The following is a 23,829-nucleotide window of genomic DNA, read 5'->3' as shown; positions in this document are numbered from 1 at the left end:
AGAACCCTGTGCTTCCAATGCAGGGGACGCAGGTTCGATCCCTGGTCGGGGAACTAGGATCCCTCATGCTGTGCCGTCCTATGTGTGCTCAGTTGTGTCTGACTCTTTGCCACGTCGTGGGCTGTAGCCCGCCAGGCTCCTCTGTCCGTGGAATTTCCCAGGCAAGAATACCCAGTGGGTTGGCATGTCCTCCTCCAGAGGATCTTCCTGACCGAGGGATCGAACCCACATCTCCTGGTTTGGCAGGCGGATTCTTTACCACTGCGCCACCCGGGAAGCTCTAATTACCACATGCTACTCGGCCAGGGGGAAAAAAAAAATCCAATAGTGGACAAGAATGTATGGGTGAAACAAGTTTGACCCTGAACTCTGACCATTGTGGGAGCTAGATGCCAGAAGATAGATGCTGGAGCTGGGAGGGCGTGAGGCCTCCTGGTGAGTAGCCGTGTGCCTCAGTCTTCGTGGGGGTGGGGGCCCTGTCTTCTGATGTGTGGTCGGTCATTGTCACCATGAATCCCCAGGGGCCTCTTCATACCCCTTCACCCCATGTTGGCTGATCTCCTGGCGCTGCTGCTCTGCTGGACTGTGTGCCTTGGGAGGCAGGGAGGCCAGCCCAGCACTGTCTGGAGCCCCAGGCCCTGGCCCAGCCCTCGGTCAGTGTGAGTGACTGGTTTGCAGCTTTTCAGCAGCTCTTCCTTTTGCTCGATAAAACTCTGCCTCCTACAGCTTTTAACGAGTTCTTCCCAGCACCCGCTGCACCCTACCCACCCCCCCAGGAATAAGCAGAAATCCGTTCCCTTGTCACATGATGGCCTCTTAGAATGTAAAGAATGCTGTTTTGTTTTTCTTTTCAACATTTATGGAGCCAGGCAGCATGCCAGTGCCCCGTTAATTATTTTCTTATTCAGGGAAAACATTCCTCCATTCCTGCAGTGTTCATGTGATGTGCTTTCCAGCCCTCTCGCTTCCGCCTCCCTGCAGTTTCAGAGTCTCCGGGCGAGGTGCTCGGGACCGAACACAGGCCACCTGAGGCTGGGCACCTGCCCTGAAAGCGCCTCGTGCCGGCCCAGTGAGGGGCTGGGATGCCAAGCACCCTGAGTGAATGGAGGCACCAAGGCCAGGAAGGGCATTGCTTATTGTGGTAGAGAGCATGTGGGAAGCTGTGGCAAGTGGAACTTTAGACTTGATTCCAAGCTCGTGGAGGACTATTTTTCCATGGACTGGAGGGGGGAGGGGATGGTTTCAGGATGACTCAAGTGCATTACGTTCATTGTGCACTTGACTTCTGTTATTGTTACGTCAGCGTCACCTCATATCATCAGACAATAGATTCCGGAGGTTGGGGACCCCTGCTCTAGACAATCCTAGAAGGCGCTGGGTGGGAGCTCAGAGCAAGGCCTTCATTCTCCACCCATCGGAAGGCGAAGCCTTAACTACTGTATCACCAGGGAAGTCCCACAGGTATTTCTTGAGCGTTTATCCAGCTTCAAGCTCGGCCCAAGTTGCCAGTGTGGGCAAGTAAATGATGTCATTCTTGCCCTCGTGGGGCTTATGATTTAGTCTGGGGACAGGCAGTAAACAGATAAAGCAGCAAATATACAGAAAGTTTTATATTGCTATTGGGAACAGAACAGAAAGTGGGGTTGAAGGGGGAGGTGGTCTTAAATGGAGTGGTCAGGGAAGGTTGCCCTAAGACAGTGATGTGTAAGCTGAGACCTGAATGACAAAACAAATGATCTGTGGACAAGCTGGGAGGGAGAGTGTTCCAGAAAGAGAAAGCATGTTGAGCCTGAGGCAGGAGGGAGCTTGGCATGTGGAGGGAACTGGAAGGGAGGGCAGTGTGGCTGAAATGGAGTGAACAAGGTGGGAACCTCACAGGGGTGAGGCAGCCACAGCCTCAGTGGCCACAATGAAGAGCTTTATTTTATTCTGGGAGCTTTGGGAAGCTGTTTGAGGACCTGACTCTGGCTGGAAACTATAGGGTGGACTGGAGGTGGATAACAGTGCCTGCTGCTGGGCTGCCCTTAGTCAGGTCCTGGGCAGGCTGATGGGATCAAATCCCACTCCATCACTTTCTGCCTTGTCACCTTTGGCAAACTAGTTAACGTCTTTGTGGCTCAGTTTCCCTGAAGTGTAGCAGCTAAAAGCATGGACTCTGCGGACTTCTCTGGTGGTCCAGTGGTTAAGACTCCATGCTTCCACTGCAGGGGGCACAGGTTTGATCCCTGGTCAAGGAACTAAGATCCTACATGCCCCATGGTACAGCCAAAATAAATAAATAAATAGATAAATAAATAAGTGCATGGACTCTAAAGACAGACCCACCTGAGTTCAAATCCTAGCTTTATTGCTTCCATGCTGTGTGATGTTGGACATGTTTCTTAACCTCAGCTCATCCTCTGTAAAATGATGATAATAAAAGAACTCACCTCGTGGGGTTCTAGTGAGGGTTACATGAGTTAACACACATCAGAGCTACAAGAGGGCCTGGGATTTAGTGACTGCTCAATAAACATGAGTTGGTGCTATCATCACCATCACCACCATCACTGCCATCATTATCATTGGCATCATCCTTACTGTAAAAAGATAAACGTGACTTTTGACAAGCAAATATCCTTTGCCCAAGCTCATTTTCCACATCTAAGGCTGATATTCCCTATATCCCAGGGTTGTTGTGAGGATTAAATTTATATGCATGTTTCTCGAAACTGACTAAAGAGCAGCCATTCTGGCTTCTGTGCAAGGCCTGGTGCTGATTAGAAGGGGCTTCATGCCCACTGCAGTGAGCACAACTGAAGTGTGAGGATCTTCACGTCTCCCAGAGCATCCTTACACACACCGTCTTGTTTAGACCATCAGCAGCTCATAGGAAAGATGACACCTCTCCACTCCAGCCGTACAGGGAGAGACAAGGCCAGGGCTCAGAGCAGATGGTCATTCTTTAAGGTCTAGAACCCAAATCGTGGTGGTAGTGTGGCGAGGGTGAGGGAGGGGAAGTTTCCAAATCCTACTTCACATCTCCTTCAGTTTGAGAATGCTTCAGAGACATGCGGGGCAGGTGTTCTCACCTCTGTTTCACAGGTGAGCAAACAATGGGCCAGGGAGGTGTAACTTCACCCAAAGTCACATTGAAACTGCTGGGTGACTTTCTGAGGGCTCTGGGGAACTCTGGTCCTTTGTGTTTCAACACAAAAAATTCAGCAAGAGGTAAAGTGATAGACAAGAAGTGATTTATTAGAATAAGATGTTTGTGAAGCTTACAAGCAGGCAGGCAAGAGGGTGCTATGCCCAGAGAAGTTAAGTGGGCTACGGTCTTATAATCAAAGGAAAAGTGGGGAGGGGGAAAAACCACCTTCTTTCTCATTCTTGAATAGTCATCAGGCTTCCATCAGCAGTTCCTCCTCCAAGGTTGGGCAGGGGGGTTTTCTTATCGCCACATGGTCTAGCCAGGACTGTCATAACACAATGGGAAAATTAATTTAGGTCTCAGTACAATGAGAGCCTTTCACTTTGAAATGCCTATGTTGCTGTGTGTTCTCAGTCATGTCTGACTCTTTGCGATCCTACGGACTATCGCCTGCCAGGCTCCTCTGTCCATGGGATTTCCCAGGCAAGAATACTGGAATGGGTAGCCATTTCGTTCTCCAGCGGATCTTCCCAACCCAGGGATCGAACCTGCGTCTCTTGTGTCTCCTGCATTGTCAGGCGGATTCTTTACCACTGAGCCACCTGGGAAGCCCAAAATTTTTGGTTGTGGTGCATAGCTTGTGGGCTTTTAGTTCCCCAACCAGAGATCAAAGAGCTTGGAGTCCTATCCACTGAATTTGAATGATCACCTTTCCATAAATTATTGTTTCTGTGTGTGCAGAGAGCACGTCCTGGGATCATTGATTTACTGAGCTCACTAGGCAGGATGTGGATCTCATGCCACCGTTGTTTTATTGTTTTGGGGCACATCATGTGCTCCTGTCGCATGGTTTTGTTGCTAAGCAAACCTGCTTTCTAGCGCGATCGTTGACTCACAGGGGTCTTCACACCTTTTCCTTTACTTATGATCCTTTAGTGGGATTAACTATTTAATCACCTACTTGGTCCCTTTACTCTGTCCCTATGAACATGAAAAGTAAACATGTGCATCTGCCTTCTGAAGCCTGCGTTTTTCCCAGTCCCACTTGGCTTGCCTAGAGCAGACCTCTTGGTTTATGGCTGATGTCCTCTTAAGCCCAAGACAGCTGGGCACTGCAATCTCTGGACCACTGACCTCTCCCCTCCTTGCCAGAGTCTTAATAGCTGAGAGGCTGCGTGAGCACTGGACTGGGACTTCAGCAGCCAGGACTCTAGTCCCAGCTTTGCTCCATCTCAAAGTGTCTCCTTACGAAGGGGAATACAGTCCCTGTAAAGCAAGCAGATGGGCCTGCTGACCTCCATCTCCCTTCCAGATACGATGGAGTAGGAATCCACACCAGAGAGCCCGAGGAGCAATGGGAGCTGCATAGTAGCCGCCAGTGACCCCAGAGCCTGTGAGGGACAGAAAGAACTAAGGCTCCGTGGGGACAAGTGCTATGAACAAAGCCCTGGAGGGAAGGGTCGGGGAGGGCGTGGTGGCTGTAAAAAAGGGAAGATCTAGGAGGATGTGCTATTTGTCATCGTCATAAGGAAGAGAAAATGGGCTGACCTGGCGCAAAGAAGAGTTGAGACTGGACACCAGGGAAAGCTGGTAAAATACCGCTACCCAGCAAGCGACTGTGTGAGTACAAACCCTTTTTTTAAAAAAAAATTATTTATTTGGCTGCATCAGGTCTTAGTTGCAGCATTTCATTGCTTCACAAGGAATGTCCCTTGGCATGTGGGATCTTAGTTCCAAGACCAGGGATCGAACCTGCATCCCCCTCTTTGCAAGGTGGATTCTTAACCACTGGACACCAGGGAAGTCCCACAAGCATGATTCTTGCAGAGTCTGCTGCCTGGAGGTAGGACTATGGACAAAGTGCTCGGATGGTTCTTTGAGGACTTTGGTGTCATTGGCAAGGAGAGCCCTGGACTTCTGCCTATCACTTGCTGAAAGACCCCAGATGGATTCAGGTCCTGTTTGGGGCCTTGCTTTTCCAATCAGGAAAATTTGCTTGTAGAGTGGATGGTCTCTGAGACTGAACTTTCTGGGACTTCTTTTCTCTAGGGCCTTCACCAGATCCTCCTCCCGGAGAGCCAACAGGACACGCGGCCCTTGATCCTTGTGAGCCTGGGAGCTGAGGTGATACGGATCAGGAAAGAAAATTTTTGTGAACTGCTTGACAGTAATACAATAGAAAAATTGTCAAAGTTCAGTATCAAGTACCCCAGGTCAGTGCTGGAAGAGTGTGTGCATTCCGCCAGATTGAATGAACAATTTTTTACCTCTTATTTTAGTAAAAGAAAAAAAGTGATGATATCTAGTGCTAACAAGGGTAGAATGAAACTAGTAATTGCTGATACCCTCTAAATTGGCTCAATCCTTTTGATAATAATTTTAGATAATAATGTTTCAAGGGCCCGAAACTGTTTCTACCCTTTGAAGCAATGGTCTACCTGTGAATTTATCTCTATATAACTAAATTATAGGGAAAGATACCAAGATGTTTGTAGCTGCCATATTCATAATAGAAAAACAAACCTCCCCCCCCATCCACACGTGTCACACCAAGGGGACAGTTTAGAAATCAGTGATACATTCTCTTAATAGTAACTTTTTTTGAAGAAGCAAAAGTAAAATGAGTGATGCAATGCTACATGAAAAGGACAGGGTACAAAGTTGTATATATACTATGACTCGGGCCTTTGTAGAACACTAACATGAGAAAAATCTAGAAGGAAAATGAGCAAAAATGATAATTCTGCGGTATTGCCCAATTTGTAATGGTCATTCTTTCTGGAAGACAGGACTAAAAGGGACTTTCTGGTTATATATTCCTCTGATGTTTGTTTTTGCAGTGAGTATATGTTTCTTTTTTTAAATTTATTTCTTTCATAATAAGGGGAAAAATGATATACTTTTTAAAGTTATTGTCAGAGTAGTAATATCCCAAGTGGGTTTTCCCCTTTATTCTCAATGTTTGGTAATGATGATATATTTATTTTATAATTTAAAAATATTTATCTTAAAAGATTTAATAAAAAGATTTCTATTTATATTTCCCTAGTTTCCAAATTTTCCATAAAAGTGAATACTTTTATAGTGTGAAAAAAAACCCACTATTTTTTACGTAAAAACTAATTTATTGCCTGATCACTGGTCACAGAACTGTTTTGATCTTACACTGCTATTACTAAAGAGTGTTTGAGTGCATACTCCCTAGAATATATTATGTGATATGAGTAACATGTTTATTTATTTTTTATCTGTTATATCTATATCTGCTGTGTGTTGTATACCTCCTATACATTATAAATATGCAAACATAGATCTTTAAAAAGAATAAGACTAAAAGGGAATTCCCTGGTGGTCCAGTGGTTAGAATCCCATGCTTTCACTGCTGAGGGCACAGGCTTGATCCCTGGTCAGGAAACTAAGATCCTGCAAGCTGCATGATGTGGCTGAAAATTAAAAAGAAAAAAAAAAAGCCAAAGATAAATATAGATGAAGTCCTGCTCTTTTAGTCACACAGCCCAGTGGATCTCATTCACCTCCCTAGGTGACATCCCCAGCCCCACTTCAGAGCCCCAAGCCTGGACTCTTGCAGCTGTCTTAGCATTGGTCTCCTGCCTCCGTCTTCTTTGTGCTGGATCATTTCTGCACACTGTGCTTTTGTGCTGTGCTGTGCTTAGTCTCTTAGGCATGTCCAATTCTTTATGACCCCATGAACTGTGGCCTTCCAGGCTCCTCTGTCCATGGGGATTCTCCGGGCAAGAACACTGGAGTGTGCTGCCATGCCCTCTTCCAGGGGATCTTCCCAACCCAGGGATCGAACCCAGGTCTCACGCATTGCAGGCATAGATTCCTTACCATCTGAGCCACCAGGGAAGCCCGAGAACACTGGCATGGGTAGCCTGTCTCTTCTCCAGGGGGTATTCCCGACCCGGGGAATCAAACTGAGGTGTCCTGCATTACAGGCAGATTCTTTGCCAGCTGAGCTTACCAGCACTGTGCTTTTATTAAAACTCAAACCTGGCCATGTTAAACTCCTATTTAAAACCTTTCAGTGGTACCTCACTGCCTATAGGATACAGTGCAGATTCCGAGCTGTGTAAACAGCCCCTCACAGTCTGACCCTTCAACTCCCTGTAGCACTCCTGCTGTCTCGAACCCACTCTGGCAACCCAGGCAGATTGCCTCCTAGACCATTGCCTTTGCCAGTGTAGACCCTTCTGCCTGCAATGCCACCCCTCAGTCCTGCTTTCAGCCTTTTATTCGGATAAACTTCTCATTCTTTAAGATTCATCTCGTCCAGAAAGCTGGGCTAGGTACCCCTTTCTGTTCACTCATGGTCCTACAGCTCTCACGGTGGCCATACCACGCTGTATTACAGCTGTTTAGAGCTTTGTAGTTTGTTTTTCTTTAATGTGGACCATTTGTAAACTCCTTGTTGAATTTTTTACAATGCGAGACATGTGGGCTCTTTCTCCCCAACCAGGGACTGAACCTGAATCCCCTGCATTGGAAGGTGAACTCTTAACCATTGGACTGCTAGGGAAGTCCTTAGAACTGTGTAGTTTTTGCACAGTTCTTCCCCACCACTAGGTTAATTTCCTCCTGAAGACAGGGTTTGGGCTTTATCCACCTCTTACCTCTAGCACCTGTACAGTACTTGGCACGAGATAGGTGCTTGATAAACGTTAGTGAATGAATGAGGCCGACTCACTGTGGAAAACTGGAAAAAGGCTGAACATTTAAGAAGGTGAAGACCGAAAGTGTTTGCATTACTCCAACAATTCCAATTAGCAATTTATGTATTTCCTTTCAGTATTTTTTTTTTTACTACATGGATATGTGCCAAATATGCATTTATCATTCATTCACACAAACTTTCATAAGAGAAGCCATACAGATATAATTGTGCATCCTCCCCGACATTTTCTTTTCTTGTGGTGGTGATGTGATCAGACATGGTTTTGTAAGCAGTTGTGGTGATTCCTGTGGTTGAGAAAGAGGTGAAGGCAAGGATATCTGTAAAGTTACTTCAACCGTATCTAATAAGCATAGGAAAGAATTTGACATGGACTCTGTATGACCTTGGACAAGTCACTTACCCTCCTTTAGGCATCAGACGCCACTGCAAAACAAAACAATTAGAGTAGAACAGTTTCCCCAAATTATGGAACACCTTCTCAGAAGGCTTACAAGATGATTTTAAGTGGTCCACAGATTATAAACAGCTACATATTTATTTGAATATGAGTCAGAAAAATAGGACTAGTTCACTAAACCCTTGATTAGACAATCTTGTTGCTTTTGAACCAAGACAAAGTAAATATTTAAGTGAAAGAAATTAAGCGGAATTAAGAAAAGCATTAATAAAAGAACAGGTGACAATGTAGCTGTGATCCAGATTGGGGGCAGTTTTCACATGTATATGTATGGCTGAGTTCCTTTGCTGTTTACCTGAAACCACCACCACATGTTAATCAGCTATACCCCAACACAAAATAAAAAGTTTTAAAGGAATAAGAAAAATGGGGTCAGTTTTGTGGAAAAAAAAAAAAAAGTTGGGAACCACTGATGGTTCCTTGCAGTTCAGCGATGCTCCGATTCTCTGATACCTGTGGCCTATCAATGTAGAAAACAGCTATTTAGAGCCACCGCCTCAAAAATGGATTTAAGGGGGAAAGAAAGGATTTAAGGAGGAAAGACAGGGTTTAAGGAGCCTTAGCTTCTCACAGAGCGTCTGGTGCGTGATGGGTGTCAGTTAACGGCTGAATTGGGATTCAGAGAGGGTTTGCGCAGGCTTGAGGGTGGCAGATGTTGGGCCTCAGCGTCTGTGCTGCACAGTCAGCACTCTGCTACAGTCGTCTGCAATGCTGACAGACAGAATTCTGGCTTATTCATTAATTGTTGAACTCGTGGTTTTCTAGACTGCTAAAGCAGGCAGAAAATATATCCATTATCTAGCTCAAATCCCCCATGTTTTAATTGAGGACTGTGAGGCCCAGGAAAGGGGGACGTGACATGCTGAAGATGGCACAGTCCGTGGGTGAGACCCGTCCCGTGGATGCTATGGGCTAGATTATCTGAAGCCTGTCCCCCTACAGATCATATAGAATATGAACAGCTGAGTTCGCAGGAAAAAAGGGAACTCTCCCATGGGCCCAAGTGAAGAACAACCTAAAACCAAAGCACTGAGTGTGATCTGGCGCTGGATGGCCAGGCGGATGTGGCATGGGGGTAGTAACTGAGGGCACCATGTCTTGGCATCCTGCAAGGACAGATGACAGTTGCAGTTCCAGCGAGGTAGAGGGTGGAACTGGAACCCCTGCTTGGAGTGGAGGGCTTTAGAAGAGCTTCCCCCTTTAGTGAAAGACTAGACTAGAATCAACGTGACCATCAGCATCAGGAGGTGACGTAGAATCTCGTCTGTCTTAACTTTTATTCTGGAACAACAACATCAAAAAGATCTTCTAAGAATTTGTGGTCACATGCTTGCCCTCTCTTAAGTTTTGGTGAGTTCCTTAACCTCCTTGAGCGTTAGATTCCACGTTTGTGAAATGGGGTGGTCATGAGGATCTGATGAGTTAACAAGTATAAAGTGCCTGGTGCATGGTGAGTGCGAAGCAGGGTTAGGTAGTGTTATTTATCATGTGAGAGATGGGAGTTAATGGGGCTCTTTAGGTCGAGACTCTCCAGTGGTATGCTGGGCAGCATTCAACAAGCAGCTCCTTTGGAGGTGGGAGGTCACCTGACTGGAAGTGTTGGCCAGTTTCTATGGCACACATACTCCTCCTGTAGCCAGCTTTGAGCTGCCAGCCTGTTGTCACTCAGCATGGAGCTGCTCTCGTGAGCTGGTAGGAGCCGACATTGCTGAGACCTGAGGTCTCGGGACTAACTTGTAGCCCATTCTGACCTCTAGATTTTGGATTAAGCTGATCTCTGTGAATCAAAGTTGACTTTGTCCTGGTCAACGCAATTTTCCAAAAGAATGCTCTAATGTGTTAGTGATTTACCAAGCTTGCCTCCTTGGGTGAGCGTATAGCTGAGGCAGTGAAAGTCAAATGGGCCTTCCCTTGCTGCGGTCTCAGGAGGGAATAAGCCAGTGAGTCCTGAGCCCATCCACCATTGCCCACCTCTTTCCTTACCCTCATGTGCTATGGGGGAGGGGGCCAGAGTAGACGCAGGGAACCAAGACCAGCCAGGGCAGCTACCAGCTGACTTTCTATCTCGAAAGATTTGCCCGATCCGGACATTTCCCATAAACAAAACCATGTATTAGTTTGGTAGGATACCCCAAATGAACTTTTTGGCCAACCCAGCACATGTGGCTGGCTTCTCAGCACAGTGTTTTCAAGGTTCATTCGTGTTATAGCCAGTTTTGGGTTGGCCAAAAATTCATTCAGGAATTTTTCCATACAATGTTACAGAGAAACCCAAGATTTGGGCCAACCTAATATCAGTTTTTCATTCCTTTTTATTGTCAAATAATATTCCAGTGCATGGACATATTATACTTTATTTATCCCTTCATCAGTCGATGGACATTTGGGTGGTTTCTACTTTTTGGCTATTTTGAATAATGCTGCTAGGAGCATTCTTGTGCAAGTTTTTATGTGGGTATATGTTTTCATTTCTCTTGGGTATATATCAAGGAGTGGAATTCTGGGTCATAAGTTAACTGTTTAACCTTTTGAAGAACTGCTAGGCTGTATTTCCAAGTCGCTGTATCATTTTCTATTCCTGTCAGCAATGTATTAGAACCTTCATTGCAATATCTCCACTTCTCCATTGACACTAATAATTATTTGTCTCTCTAATTGTCATCATCCCAGTGGGCATAAGTGGTATCTTGTATGGCTTTGGCTTATATTTCCCTGATGGCTAATGATCACAGGTATAATTTTAAATTTTTAATAGCCACATTATAAGAAATAAAAATAGAGGGGTAAAATTAATTTTAATAATACATTTTATTGAATATAGTATATCTAACATTATCATTTTAGCATATAATCAACATAAAAATGACTGAGATACTCTGCATTCTTTTTTTGGTATTAAGTCTTTGAAATCTGGTATGTATTTTATACTCAGAGCACATCTAATTCAGATTAATCACACTTCAGGTACTCAGTAGCCACATGTGGGTTATGGCCACTGCGTGGAGTAGTGCAGGTCTAGGGGATGGGAGCATGGAAAGGTGAAGGAGGCAGATAGAGGGCCTGGGGAAGGGCGCAGAGGTGGGACGGAGCTCAGGGTGTTTAGGGACTGAAGGACTGGCAGGAGGCAGGACTGGAGGGGCAGGGGGTCGGGAGGTGGTGCTGTGGGAACCCCAACACCTGTTCCTTACCTTCAGCGATGAAGATCTGTGCCAGAGGTTCCTCAAGGAGAACAACTGGAACATCTTCCGGAAGGACCTGGTTCGGCTACTGGTAGAGCCTCGCTGGCCTCCCCCATTCACTCCAATCCAGCCCAAGAAGAAAGGGACCTACAACCCCAGAACTGTGATGCTGGATCTGTATAGCTTAGACAAGAAGGCTAAACGTCGTCATCCCATTTTTATGGCACCCCAGAAATACCTGCCCCCATTGAGGATTGTCCAAACCATTATAGCACCCCGGTACAAAATCCAGGAGCTCCTGCCTCAGTATAAGAATGCAGGGGTCCTCATGTAGAATCAATAAAAGATGTTGGGTCGACCACCATGTTTCCTGAATAACTGCCATGGGAGTTGTGGGGCTTACAGTGGGGGGCCCTGGGGGCGACCTGGGGGTCTGGAGAGGTATTAGGGGGCACTGTCTCCCCTGGCACTTGTGGGGCTGAGTAGGGGACAGTCAGGAGTCTGGGGATGCGGGGGTTAATCACTGGGGTGGCCTCAGGGTGAGAGGGTCTTATGACGTGGACGGGAGGCACAGAGGAAAGACAGGGTTGTGAACTCAAAGGTCTTGCAAGGCCAGACAGGTTGTCTGAAGGAGTGTAGGGGACTTCTCTGGTGGTGCTTCCACTGCAGGGAGCCTGGGTTTGATCCCAGGTCAAGGAACTAAGATGCATAGAACATTCATTCTATGACAGCCATCTTGCTAAAGCATTTGACTGGAGCCTTGTGACTTGGGCTAAGACCCACATCCGAGGTCAGTGGAGCAACCCCACGTCCAAGGAGTGGCAGCTGTGTGGGCGCAGGAGGGCCAAGAAGAGCTACTGCACGTTCATCGTCAGGAGGGGTAACCTCGTCCAAGGTAAGGAGCAGCGGCTGCGCTTTGCTGGAGCAGCCGTGAAGAGATACCCCACGTCTAAGGTAAGAGAAACCCAGGTGAGACGGTAGGTGTTGTGAGGGCATCAGAGGGCAGACACACTGAAACCATAATCACAGAAAACTAACCAATCTGATCACACGGACCACAGCCTTGTCTAACTCAATGAAACTAAACCATGCTGTGTGGGGCCACCCAAGATGGCCGAGTCATGGCGGAGAGGTCTGACGGAATGTGGTCCACTGCAGAAGGGAATGGCAAACCACTTCAGTATTCTTGCCTTGAGAACCCTATGAACAGTATGAAAAGGCAAAATGATAGGACACTGAAAGAGGAACTCCCCAGGTCAGTAGGTGCCCAATATGCTACAGATCAGTGGAGAAGTAACTCCAGAAAGAATGAAGGGATGGAGCCAAAGCAAAAACAAAACCCAGTTGTGAATGTGACTGGTGATAGAAGCAAGGTCCAATGCTGTAAAGAGCAATATTGCATAGGAACCTGGAATGTCAGGTCCATGAATCAAGGCAAATTGAAAGTGGTCAAACAGGAGATGGCAAGGGTGAACGTCAACATTCTAGGAATCAGCAAACTAAAATGGACTGGAATGGGTGAATTTAACTCAGATGACCATTATATCTACTACTGCGGGCAGGAATCCCTTTGAAGAAATGGAGTAGCCATCATGGTCAACAAAAGAGTCTGAAATGCAGTACTTGGATGCAATCTCAAAAATGACAGAATGATCTCTGTTTGTTTCCAAAGCAAACCATTCAGTATCACAGTAATCCAAGCCTATGCCCCAACCAGTAACGCTGAAGAAGCTGAAGTTGAACGGCTTTATGGAGACCTACAAGACCTTTTAGAACTAACACCCAAAAAAGATGTCCTTTTCATTATAGGGGACTGGAATGCAAAAGATCCTAGGTCTGCTACTTATAATGGCTGTTGAGGATTAAAAGAAGTGGTACAAGTACGGCAAGGTAGAGAGGATTTTATTCACCAAGACCCCTGGAGCCAACAGGAAGTGGATGTGGTAGGCTATGCGACGCAGCTAAGATTAAAGAGATAGATGCGTAGGAGACGGCCTGGGGAGGTCATGGGGAATGGTGGGGACGGGCATGCACATTCCCCATGCCAGTGGAGCAGCCCTCGGTAGCTCCAATCAGTTGATGCCATGGCCAGAATAATGTGGATGCAATACGGCCAAGCTTTAGATTTTTTTCAGGAAAACCCAGAAACCCAGTGTTTTAGGTGATTCCTGTTGTTCAGTCGCTAAGTCATGTTCGATAAGACGCCATGGACTGCAGCACGCCAGGCTCCTCTGTCCTCCACTGTCTCCCGGAGTTTGCGCAAACTCATGTCCATTGAGTTGGTGATGCTATCTAACCATCTCATCCTCTGCCACCTGCCCCCCTTCTACTGGTTTTCAAATGTGAGCAGTGAATTCAAATTATTCTTGAAATACTGTGTTAGGCAAACAAAACACACACGTAGGCTGTGTTGGGCCCACATGCTGCCAGTCTGCCAATAGCTTGTCGAGCGGCTCTGTCTGACTGACAGGGTGTTGCTGGAGCCTGGAGTGAGGTGTGACCGTGGGGGCAGATACAAGGAGCCCGAGACAGATGGGCAGCATGACAGGAGCTGGCATCCTGGGTGAAGGATGAAGAGTCAGCAGCCTAAGAGGGAGGTCACAGACCAGAGGCAAGGAGGTGCTCAGTGGGACTCATGGAGGGTTCCTTGGTCCCTCTGGCAGGTCCTGGAAGCTACCAGTCACTGGTCTGGGCTGGCTTTACTTGTTGGTAGTACTGGGCCTAGAACTCAGGGTTCCTGTCTCCCTCCAGCCTTGGTACCACAAACCCAGGACCTAGTCATCTCTCTCCCTCGGGAAACCCCATGGTTTAGCTTTGAGAGCCCCGAAGGCCTGGAAGAGGCCATGGCAGCACAAGAGCCCAGCCTGGGAGAAGGCAGAAGCCCCCCCCCCGCCAGTCCCCACCCACTCACCTACACCACCCCTGCAAGGAGCAGACTCGGAGGGACACTCAGACACTGAACTCTGGAGAGCCTGCTTCCGCTTGTCTCATGGTATCCCGGTAAGCGCCTTGAGTCCATCAGCTGCAGCCCAGGTGCCCAGTGGCACAATGAGCGTGTTGGACAAGATGGACGGTTTTCACCAGTGAGCAAGAGGGGAGTGGAGTCTGAAAAGCGTACTCGACATTATAATTTTGTGTGTTGAATTTAAAAGAAAACTGTTTTCATGGTGCACAGCAAAGGAGGAGGAGCAGCTGGACTTCCCTGGTGGTCCAGTGGCTAAGACTCCGTGCTCCGAAAGCAGGGGACCTGGGTTCCATCCCTGACCAGGGAGCTAGATCCCACATGCCACAGCTAACAGTTTGCATGCCGCAACTAAAGATCCCACGTGCCACAACCGGGACCTGCCAGAGTGTCGCCCTAATGGTCTGGGATCGGGCGACAAGAATGAAGACAGAACATGAAATCTTGTGCAATGGGTCAGGGGGGGTGCAGCCTCTACTGGACTGAGGTGCAGAATCCACTCTGAGTCCAGTTTTTACTTCTAATTGCAGGCTACAAAACTGTCTTTGATCTGTCTTTCCCAAGACACTACATTGACATAGTCCACATCTCAATTTTTTTAGCCCAGGCCATTCCCTTCTGGGATAGTCTCAGGAACAATCAGCAGGTGCGTGGGCAGTGTTCATACCTAACGCGGACCCCGTGTTCCAAGGTCCATGCTTTCATGATCCCAGTCATACTCCCTTCTGGGTCTGGCCTTGGGGTTTGTAACAAGGCTGTTATTCTAAGAAAAACATGAAAAATAATCATCAACACGGTTTCTTAATATATGCTGTTTTTCTAGATGCTATTCCTGTGAAATTTTTCAAGGCTGTGAAATTACATTATTAGGAATTCCCACTACATCTTCCCCTTCTTCTTTTTGCAGGAGTAGATATGCTATCTGAGCAACTTTTTTCTTCATCAGTTCTCAGATGGTTTCTCTCGTGCATCTGAGGACTAGACACAAAAGAGTTAAAAATATACATCCTGATATTATAGTACCAAGTAATACTCCTCCTAAAGTTTTAATCCACATCATGGGGTTAAGTTTATGTAAGATTTCCTTGATTTCTTTAAATAAATCAGTTTCTGGGAGTAATTTTAAATGAACATTCTGCATATTAGAAATAGTAGCCTGTAATTGGGGAATAATTAAGGATAGATTATTACAAATGTGTCCTCTCAAATGTTTAGATAATTGATCCCAAGTATATGCACTTTGATTATACTTATGAGGTGTGACACAAAATGAAGAGATATTTCAATCACACTTAAGATGAATCTGTAATTTTAAATTTTGTACTTTGTCCCCTAGTAGGAGAACTGAATTTTCTAAATCAATCAATTGGTCATTAATTTCTTGGTCTATGTGGGTCTGACTTCCCCAGGTAGAACTTGCATTTTGGTGCTACTATTGTACAAAGATAGTCGTCTGTATATTTTGATGCGGAGCTACCCTGGCTGCTGCTGTGCTTGTGGCTATGGGAATAATTCCCACAATAGCTGTTATAAGGAGTCCCATAAACCTTTTGGAACGTTGCAGTATTTCCTTTATAACCTTTAAAAGAGCATGTATTTCAGGGGAGCCTTCTGAAGGTCTGATTTGATTTACTGGAAGCCATATTCGCAATCTCCTTCTTAATGTAACAAATGAGTGATGAAAATTATAAAGTGAAGAATTTAAGCAAGTATGTAATTTGCAATCCTGGCAAGAAAGTTTTTGCACACTTTCACTGATAGAAATTGTTCCTTTCAAGAGCACATAAGGATCTCTCACACAGCCTGAATGTAAAATGTTCAGTTTGTACTGGCATTAAATGTCAATGAATAATTAGTTTTATCAGAATAATGTCCACCCCAAATTTGGAATTTTTTAAGACTTAAAGTCAATCTCCAAATCTCTGTTTGCCCTCTTTCTTGATCCAGTTGTGGGAAGGGGGGTGACATGCCACTACCATGCCATATAATTGGATGATCTGAATGAGTGGTAATATTAGTATGGGCAAAGACTTTATGCACCTGCCAACGCAGCCGTTTGTGAGGATTGCAGGACTGATTTGATGAGAGCAGTTAGAGACTGCATACCCCTTAGAGGACCAGTCCCATACAATTCCATAGGAACCATTAATCAAAATTACTCCCTCAGTCCCGCGGCAATTATCCCACTGAATACAATCTTGTTTTTCAGATCTTGAATACAGTCTTGTTTTTCAGAACAGCTTGCGATGGTCACATAAAGGTCTGTCTGATTTGGTGTCATTATTGGGTTCTGAATCATTATAAGCAAAACTCACACCAGAGAGAAAATATAGTTGAACCTTAGTATAGTTATGATTTAAAGAATTAGTGAACAGCCAGGCTTGCATAGATAACTTAAGACATCCTGTATCTGGTCCTACACAAATTGGCCAGGTTTCATACCCATAAGTAACACTGAAGGGAGTCACTTTCTCTTTTTAAACATGAGGAAGGCATGTATCTTCAGGTCCTGGTATCCAGGAAGAATCGTTAACATAAATGGGGATCATATAATCCCCCCAGTTAATGAGTTTTAGTAATGAGGGGGTAGGTATATATGCCCAATAAGTATAATTCTTTGCTTCTGCCAAAACCAGGGGTATACTCACTGCGATGGTTATCAGGGCAAACATAACCATGAGGAGGTTGTCTGGAGTCACTGGTTGTTTCTGCTCAGTTTTACTCTACGAGCTGGAATCCACACAGGTTCTAGACCTTCTCCTGGGGAGATTCAGGCAAACCCTCTTTCCCACGTAATTAACTTTCCCGGTGACTAAGCATTTATTAGTGGATCTTGCCACCAAATCAGAGTCTTAGTTGTATTTGTGGTTGTAGCCTGAAAATGTCGCTCAGCTACAGTTGCCATAGTTTGTGTAGAAATATTCAAAAATTGAGAGTAAATAAAGCTTTATTCAATATTGTTTATTGTCCTATGGCATTTCTCCCTTTTTGTTTTTCTATTATATGTTTAAGTGATTGATTAGCCCTCTCCATTATGGCCTATCTTTATGGGTTACAGGGAATGTCAGTAAAATGTTTTATAGACCAAATTTTAAAAAACTGTTGGAATGTTCTACTGTTATAAGCAGGGCTGTTATCAGTTTCTATAGTTTTTGGTAGTTTTATAACAGCAAAAGAAGCATATAAATGTCTTTGTAGTCTCATTGTAGTCTCACTGGAATGAGCAATGGCCCATATAAATTGACAGAATGTATCAATAGGCATATGTACACAAGTCAGTCAGTTTAGTCGCTCAGTCGTGTCCGACTCTTTGCGACCCCATGAATCGCAACACGCCAGGCCTCCCTGTCCATCACCAACTCCCGGAGTCCACCCAAACCCATGTCCATTGAGTTGGTGATGCCTCCAACCATCTCATCCTCTGTCGTCCCCTTCTCCTCCTGCCCTCAATCTTTCCCAGCATCAGGGTCTTTTCCAATGAGTCAGCTCTTTGCATCAGATGGCCAAAGTATTGGAGTTTCAGCTTCAACATCAGTCCTTCCAATCAACACCGAGGACTGATCTCCTTTAGGATAGACTGGTTGGATCTCCTTGCAGTCCAGGGGACTCTCAAGAGTCTTCTCCAAAACCACAGTTCAAAAGCATCAATTCTTCGGTGCTCAGCTTTCTTTATAGTCCAACTTTTACATCCATACATGACCACTGGAAAAACCATGGCCTTGACTAGATGGACCTTTGTTAACAAAGTAATGTCTCTGCTTTTTAATATGCTGTCTAGGTTGGTCATAACTTTCCTTCCAAGGAGTAAGCGTCTTTTAATTTCATGGCTGCAAATCACCATCTGCAGTGATTTTGGAGCCCCCCAAAATAAAGTCTGACACTGTTTCCATTGTTTCCCCACCTATTTGCCATGAAGTGATGGGACCAGATGCCATGATCTTCGTTTTCTGAATGTTGAGCTTTAAGCCAACTTTTTCACTCTCCTCTTTCACTTTCATCAAGAGGCTCTTTAGTTCTTCTTCACTTTCTGCCATAAGGGTGGTGTCATCTGCATATCTGAGGTTATTGATATTTCTCTCGGCAATCTTGATTCCAGCTTGTGCTTCCTCCAGCCCACCGTTTCTCATGACGTACTCTGCATATAAGTTAAATAAGCAGGGTGACAATATACAGCCTTGACGTACTCCTTTTCCTATTTGGAACCAGTCTGTTGTTCCATGTCCAGTTCTAAGGAATTATCTAAGAAGTGAATCTTAGTAAATATAGATCTTAATTAACAAAACTAGAACTTAAGATTCAGTGAAACATTAGATGTCATAGGCCTGACATCAGTTGGGTGGATATTTCTTTTAGAGCTCCCCAATATACTCTTGAGATTTTTTTATATGTCTGGAGACTTTATTTTGTTTTAGCTTGATGAGGCTGTTCAGAACCCAAATGTTTCTAATTTCTGGAGCAATGAGGCAGAGAGAAAAGAAAAATGTTCAAATTTTATCCACAGGTGTAAATCACTAAATTGTTTTAAACCATCAGTGACTTGAGGAGAAGAGCTTTTTTATATCTGAAAACAAAGATTAGAAGCCAGTAATATGTCAGAAAAAAAAGTCATGAAAATTGAAGTCATATTTAGCAGTCTGTTCAATCTCATGTAACCAGTCCCTTTGTTTTGTAGTCCTTGCCTGATGACTGAAGATGTCAGTAAAAATGATAGCCTCCAAGAAGTTTGTGAAGTTTTTTGTCAATGTCTGTATGACCTGTCCAGCAAAATGGGTGTCACTGGAGATCACATAAAATGTATTTTAACCAATCTTTTTCATTGTGAAATATTAACCCTATAGCCAGGAAAGGCTTTATCTTATCAAATAAAAGTGAAGTTTGCCAGGGAGCTGGGAAAAGCCAAGCAGCGTCTTAGGCTTCCCATAGCCCTGACTGTTTGGTTTATAGCCATTATTGATCCATTTTAAATTTCCTGATGAGGAGTTAATTTTGTAGATGCAGTATCAGCTTTGCCTATGTGTGTCATAGTCTCCATATATCGTTGTGAAATAACACTCACTCACTTTATAAAAGGAACAGAAGATTTTAAAAGCAAGTATGAATCACCTAAAGACAAAGAAATTTATATAGTCTGTTATCAAAAGCCATATTCCAAGAATACTTTGTTGTTTTTTTTTTTTTAAACAGGAAGAGAAAATCAAACTCCAGATTGGTACCAGCTTATATTCATTGTGAAACAATAGTTATTCACTTAGTCAAAGTAACAGTAAAAGATTTCAAAGGCAGTTTAGTGTCTTAAGAAACTTGTGTCATGCACAAAACTCTCTTCCATTTGCCACAACCCTTTTTCACATTTCTGTATTTATCACTCTATTTGCCCATTCAGAGAACAGCCATTTGTATGTTCAGATGTAGTTCCTTTTTCCTTAATAGGTTGTAATTCCAGTCTGTATACCTTTTTGTTAAAAACACATCTTACTTTTCTTTAGCAACCATGAACTCTTGTATATTAGCATTTTATAGATTGGTGAACATAAGTACCAGTTTTAATTTTTAAAAAATATTTGCTTTTTTTTTTAATAGAGAACATCTCAGGATGGCACCAAACATATTTATTAATAGTCCAGAATCTCTAGTTTTTCTGTAAGAGGAAGTTAGTGTTTAATAACTAATGTTTCAAAATCTTATTTTGTTTGGAAATGACCTAGCTATTTAATAAACTTTTATCCTTTAGTTTAGTATAACCCTAGAAATTTAATTTACCCCAATCCTCAGAGATTATTATAGATAGATATTTCTAAAATATAATTATTTTTAATAGAGTTCATCTAAAAGTTTTCATCTCATTTATATATATTTGTATATATAGTTACTTTTTTGTTGACAAATTTAGTTTACCGTAAACCTAGGCACCGTAAAAGTATTACCCAATGTTGATAACTTAAGACTTGTCTTAATTAGATTAGCAAACAAACAGTAATGTTAGATATTTAATACTGAATATTTTTCAGTTCATGTGAACCCGAATTTATAGAGCTTATTTATAAATTAACCTCATATTATTCAAAAACAAAGACACACACTGAGACACAGATAAATTTAGACAGACAGACAGAGATCTCATAGTTTTCCACTTGAAATTTAAAATATCTTTTTTCCTTTTTTTTTTCCCCTTGGTTTGAGTTCTACCAATTTATTTATGGCTGGAGTCCCAGATAGAGTGGGCTGTGTATCCCAAGAACATGATAAGAGTTTACTTCAGGTTTTTTCCCAGGCCTGTTTTTGTTTCCCAGGCAGAATTGGCGCTCCAGAAAAGTATTTTAACAAGTCAACTTTTTCCTAATTGCACACGCAAGAACTGGCAATTTCAAAAAAGATTTTATTTTAACCAGTTTTCTCCGGAGTCTAAAGAATGAATATCATGGCCATTCAGTGTCAAAAATGCCATTCAATGTCAAAAATCCATAAAATGAATGATATATGCATGAGGGAATTGCTGTCGCACTGGGTTTAAAGCCTTGGCTACAAAATTTTGACAAATAGTGGGACTGTTAAGCATAAATTGAGGTAATGCAGTCCATTGAAATCTTTTATGTGGCTCCTTTAAATTAATGCAAGGAACTGAAAAGGCAAATCTAGGTTGATCATCAGGGTGTAAAGGAATAGTAAAACAACAACTTTGAGATCAATAACAAACAAATGCCAATTTCTTGGAATCATACTAGGATTAGGTAGACCAGCTCGTAAAGCATCCACTGAAACAATAACAGCATTAACAGCTCTCAAATCAGTAAGCATTTTCCATTTAACAGATTTCTTTTGTATAATGAACACTGGAGAATTCCAAGGGCTAAAAGACTCAATAATATGTCCCTTACTAAGTTGTTCATTAATTAATGTAAAGCCTCCACTTTTCCTTGTTTTAGAGGCCAATGCTCTATCCACGGAGAAGGCAATGGCACCCTACTCCAGTACAATTGCCTGGAAAATCCCATGGACGGAGGAGCCTGGTGGGCTGCAGTCCATGGGGTCACTAAGAGTCAGACACGACTGAGCGCCTTCACTTTCACTTTTCACTTTCATGCACTGGAGAAGGAAATGGCAGCCCACTCCAGCGTTCTTGCCTGGAGAATCCCAGGGACGGGGGAGCCTGGTGGGAGGCCGTCTATGGTGTTGCACAGAGTCAGACACAACTGAAGCGACTTAGCAGCAGCAGCAGCAGCAGCTCTATCCACACAGGTTGATCAGCTTTCCAATTAAGAGGTATAGGTGTGGGTGGAGGAAGATTAATACGAGCAGTGGCCCCTAGTGAAAACGGGGAGATTTGAAATCTTGAGCAGTCAAAGGATAAATTCTTCCTTGTTATTTTTGCCCAGGCCCAATCTTCGTATATAACCTCAATTGAACATAATTTGACGACTGGCCTCACTATATTGATTTTGAGGTTTTTCAAAAGAGTCATCATCACTTTCATCAAAAGAATCAGAAGTCTGCAAAGGCTCCAGTACTGACTTAATTAATGCTCATGTACTCCAAATAGAAACAGGGAGCGGAGTTCCTTTTGTATGTTCTTTCTTTAACTCGGCTCCAACCTTTTCCCAGACTTTTAAATCTAAGGTCCCTATTGACGGGAACCAGCAGCAATATTTATCTGCTGCTTGTAACAATTCTAATAATCACCCTTCACTAATAGAAGTTCGTCCCGCTTTTAAGAGCTGTCTTAATAAATATATGGGCGATAGTGTTCTGTACTTTCAACATTTCCCATTTTAACCCTGATTAAATGCCTGAGGACTTACCAGCATGAATTTTCAGAGGGAGCCCTCTCAACCGTCCCAGGTTCTGCTACACTGTATTTTCACTTTCCCTCCTAGTGGTCTTTCGCTTCAGCCCCACATTGGGTGCCAATTGTTGCCCTAATGGTCCAGGAGTGAGCGATGAGAATGAAGACAGATCATGAAATCTGGTGCAATGGGTCAGGGGACCTGCCGCCTCTACTGGACTGAGGTGCAGAGTCCACTCTGAGTCCAGCTTTTATTCCTAATTGCAGACTACAACACTTTCTTTGATCTGTCTTTCCCAAGACGCTATATTGACATAGTCCACATTTCCTTTTTTTTTAGCCCAGGCCATTCCCTTCTGGGATAGTCTCAGGAACAATCAGCAAGTGCTTAGGCAGTGTTCATACCTAACGCCGACCCCGTGTTCCAGGGTCCATGTTTTCATGATCCCAGTCATACTCCCTTCTGGGTCTGGCCTTGCGGTTTGTAACAAGGCTGTCATTCTAAGAAAAACATGAAAAGTAATCATCAATGTGGTTTCTTAATATATGCTGTTTTTCTAGGTGGTATTCCTGTGAAATTTCTCAAGGCTGTGAAAGTACATTATTAGGAATTCCCACTACACCAGAGCCAAATAAATAAGTCATTATTTTAAAAAATGAATTAAAGGAGTAGTGAATTTATCTCTCAGAAGAGGATGTAGATAAAAAAGAGGAGAGAAGCAGTGCACTTCATCATCTCAACTTTTCTGATGATTCCAGGGGGTTGAGGAGTCTGGGACGTCCGTGGCAGTGTGGAAGGGCTGCCTGTGACCTACAAGGACAGGGTGGCATGGTTTGGGAACCAGGTAAGTTGGGGTTTCAGACTATATTTAGAGATCTCTGTGCATGTAGGGCTGTGCCTCCAAGATGAAGACAGAGACATTTTGTTCATTCATTTGAAATATACTTTTTATTAAGTACTTGCTCAGTAGCAGATCCAAAGGGGGATAAGAGGCAGTCTGCATTTTCTCTTATTCCGTAGGCCAGAGGTTGGCAAACTCTTTCTATAAAAGGACAAATAATAAACATTTTAGGTTTTGCAGGCCTTACGGTCTTTCTTGTAACTACTGAACTCTGTATAGTGAAGGCAGACTTTGTGTTCCAAAAAAGCTTTATTTACAAAAGCACGTGGCAGGCTCAGTTCAGTTCAGTCGCTCAGTCGTGTCCCACTCTTTGTGACCCCATGAATCGCAACACACCAGGCCTCCCTGTCTATCACCAACTCCCAGAGTTCACTCAGACTCACGTCCATCGAGTCCGTGATGCCATCCAGCCATCTCATCCTCAGTCGACCCCTTCTCCTCCTGCCCCCAATCCCTCCCAGCATCAAAGTCTTTTCCAATGAGTCAGCTCTTCGCATGAGGTGGCCAAAGTACTGGAGCTTCAGCTTTAGCATCATTCCTTCCAAAGAACACCCAGGACTGATCTCCTTCAGAATGGACTGGTTGGATCTCCTTGCAGTCCAAGGGACTCTCAAGAGTCTTCTCCAACACCACAGCTCAAAAGCATCAATTCTTTGGTGCTCAGCGTTCTTCACAGTCCAATTCTCACATCCATACATGACTACTGGAAAAACCATAGCCTTG

The 23,829-nt window shown here is 44.0% G+C and overlaps 1 protein-coding gene across 1 annotated transcript in view; it reads left to right on the top strand.

Annotated features, from left to right (window-relative positions):
- Positions 1-11,821, top strand: part of CNBD2 (cyclic nucleotide binding domain containing 2) — a 49,886-nt gene extending 38,065 nt beyond the window's left edge. The window contains exons 11-12 of the mRNA XM_040247411.1: positions 5,180-5,343; positions 11,478-11,821. Coding sequence (XP_040103345.1) covers positions 5,180-5,343; positions 11,478-11,796 — 483 coding nt within the window. The 3' untranslated portion in view covers positions 11,797-11,821. The remainder of the gene's footprint in view (positions 1-5,179; positions 5,344-11,477) is intronic.
- Positions 11,822-23,829: the final 12,008 nt, after the last annotated feature.

This window comes from Oryx dammah, unplaced genomic scaffold (assembly GCF_014754425.2).
Source record: "Oryx dammah isolate SB20612 unplaced genomic scaffold, SCBI_Odam_1.1 HiC_scaffold_10, whole genome shotgun sequence".
NCBI classification, from domain to species: Eukaryota; Metazoa; Chordata; class Mammalia; order Artiodactyla; family Bovidae; genus Oryx; species Oryx dammah.
The sequence above is the reverse complement of the archived record's forward strand: the minus strand, read 5'-3'. Positions and strand labels throughout refer to the sequence as shown.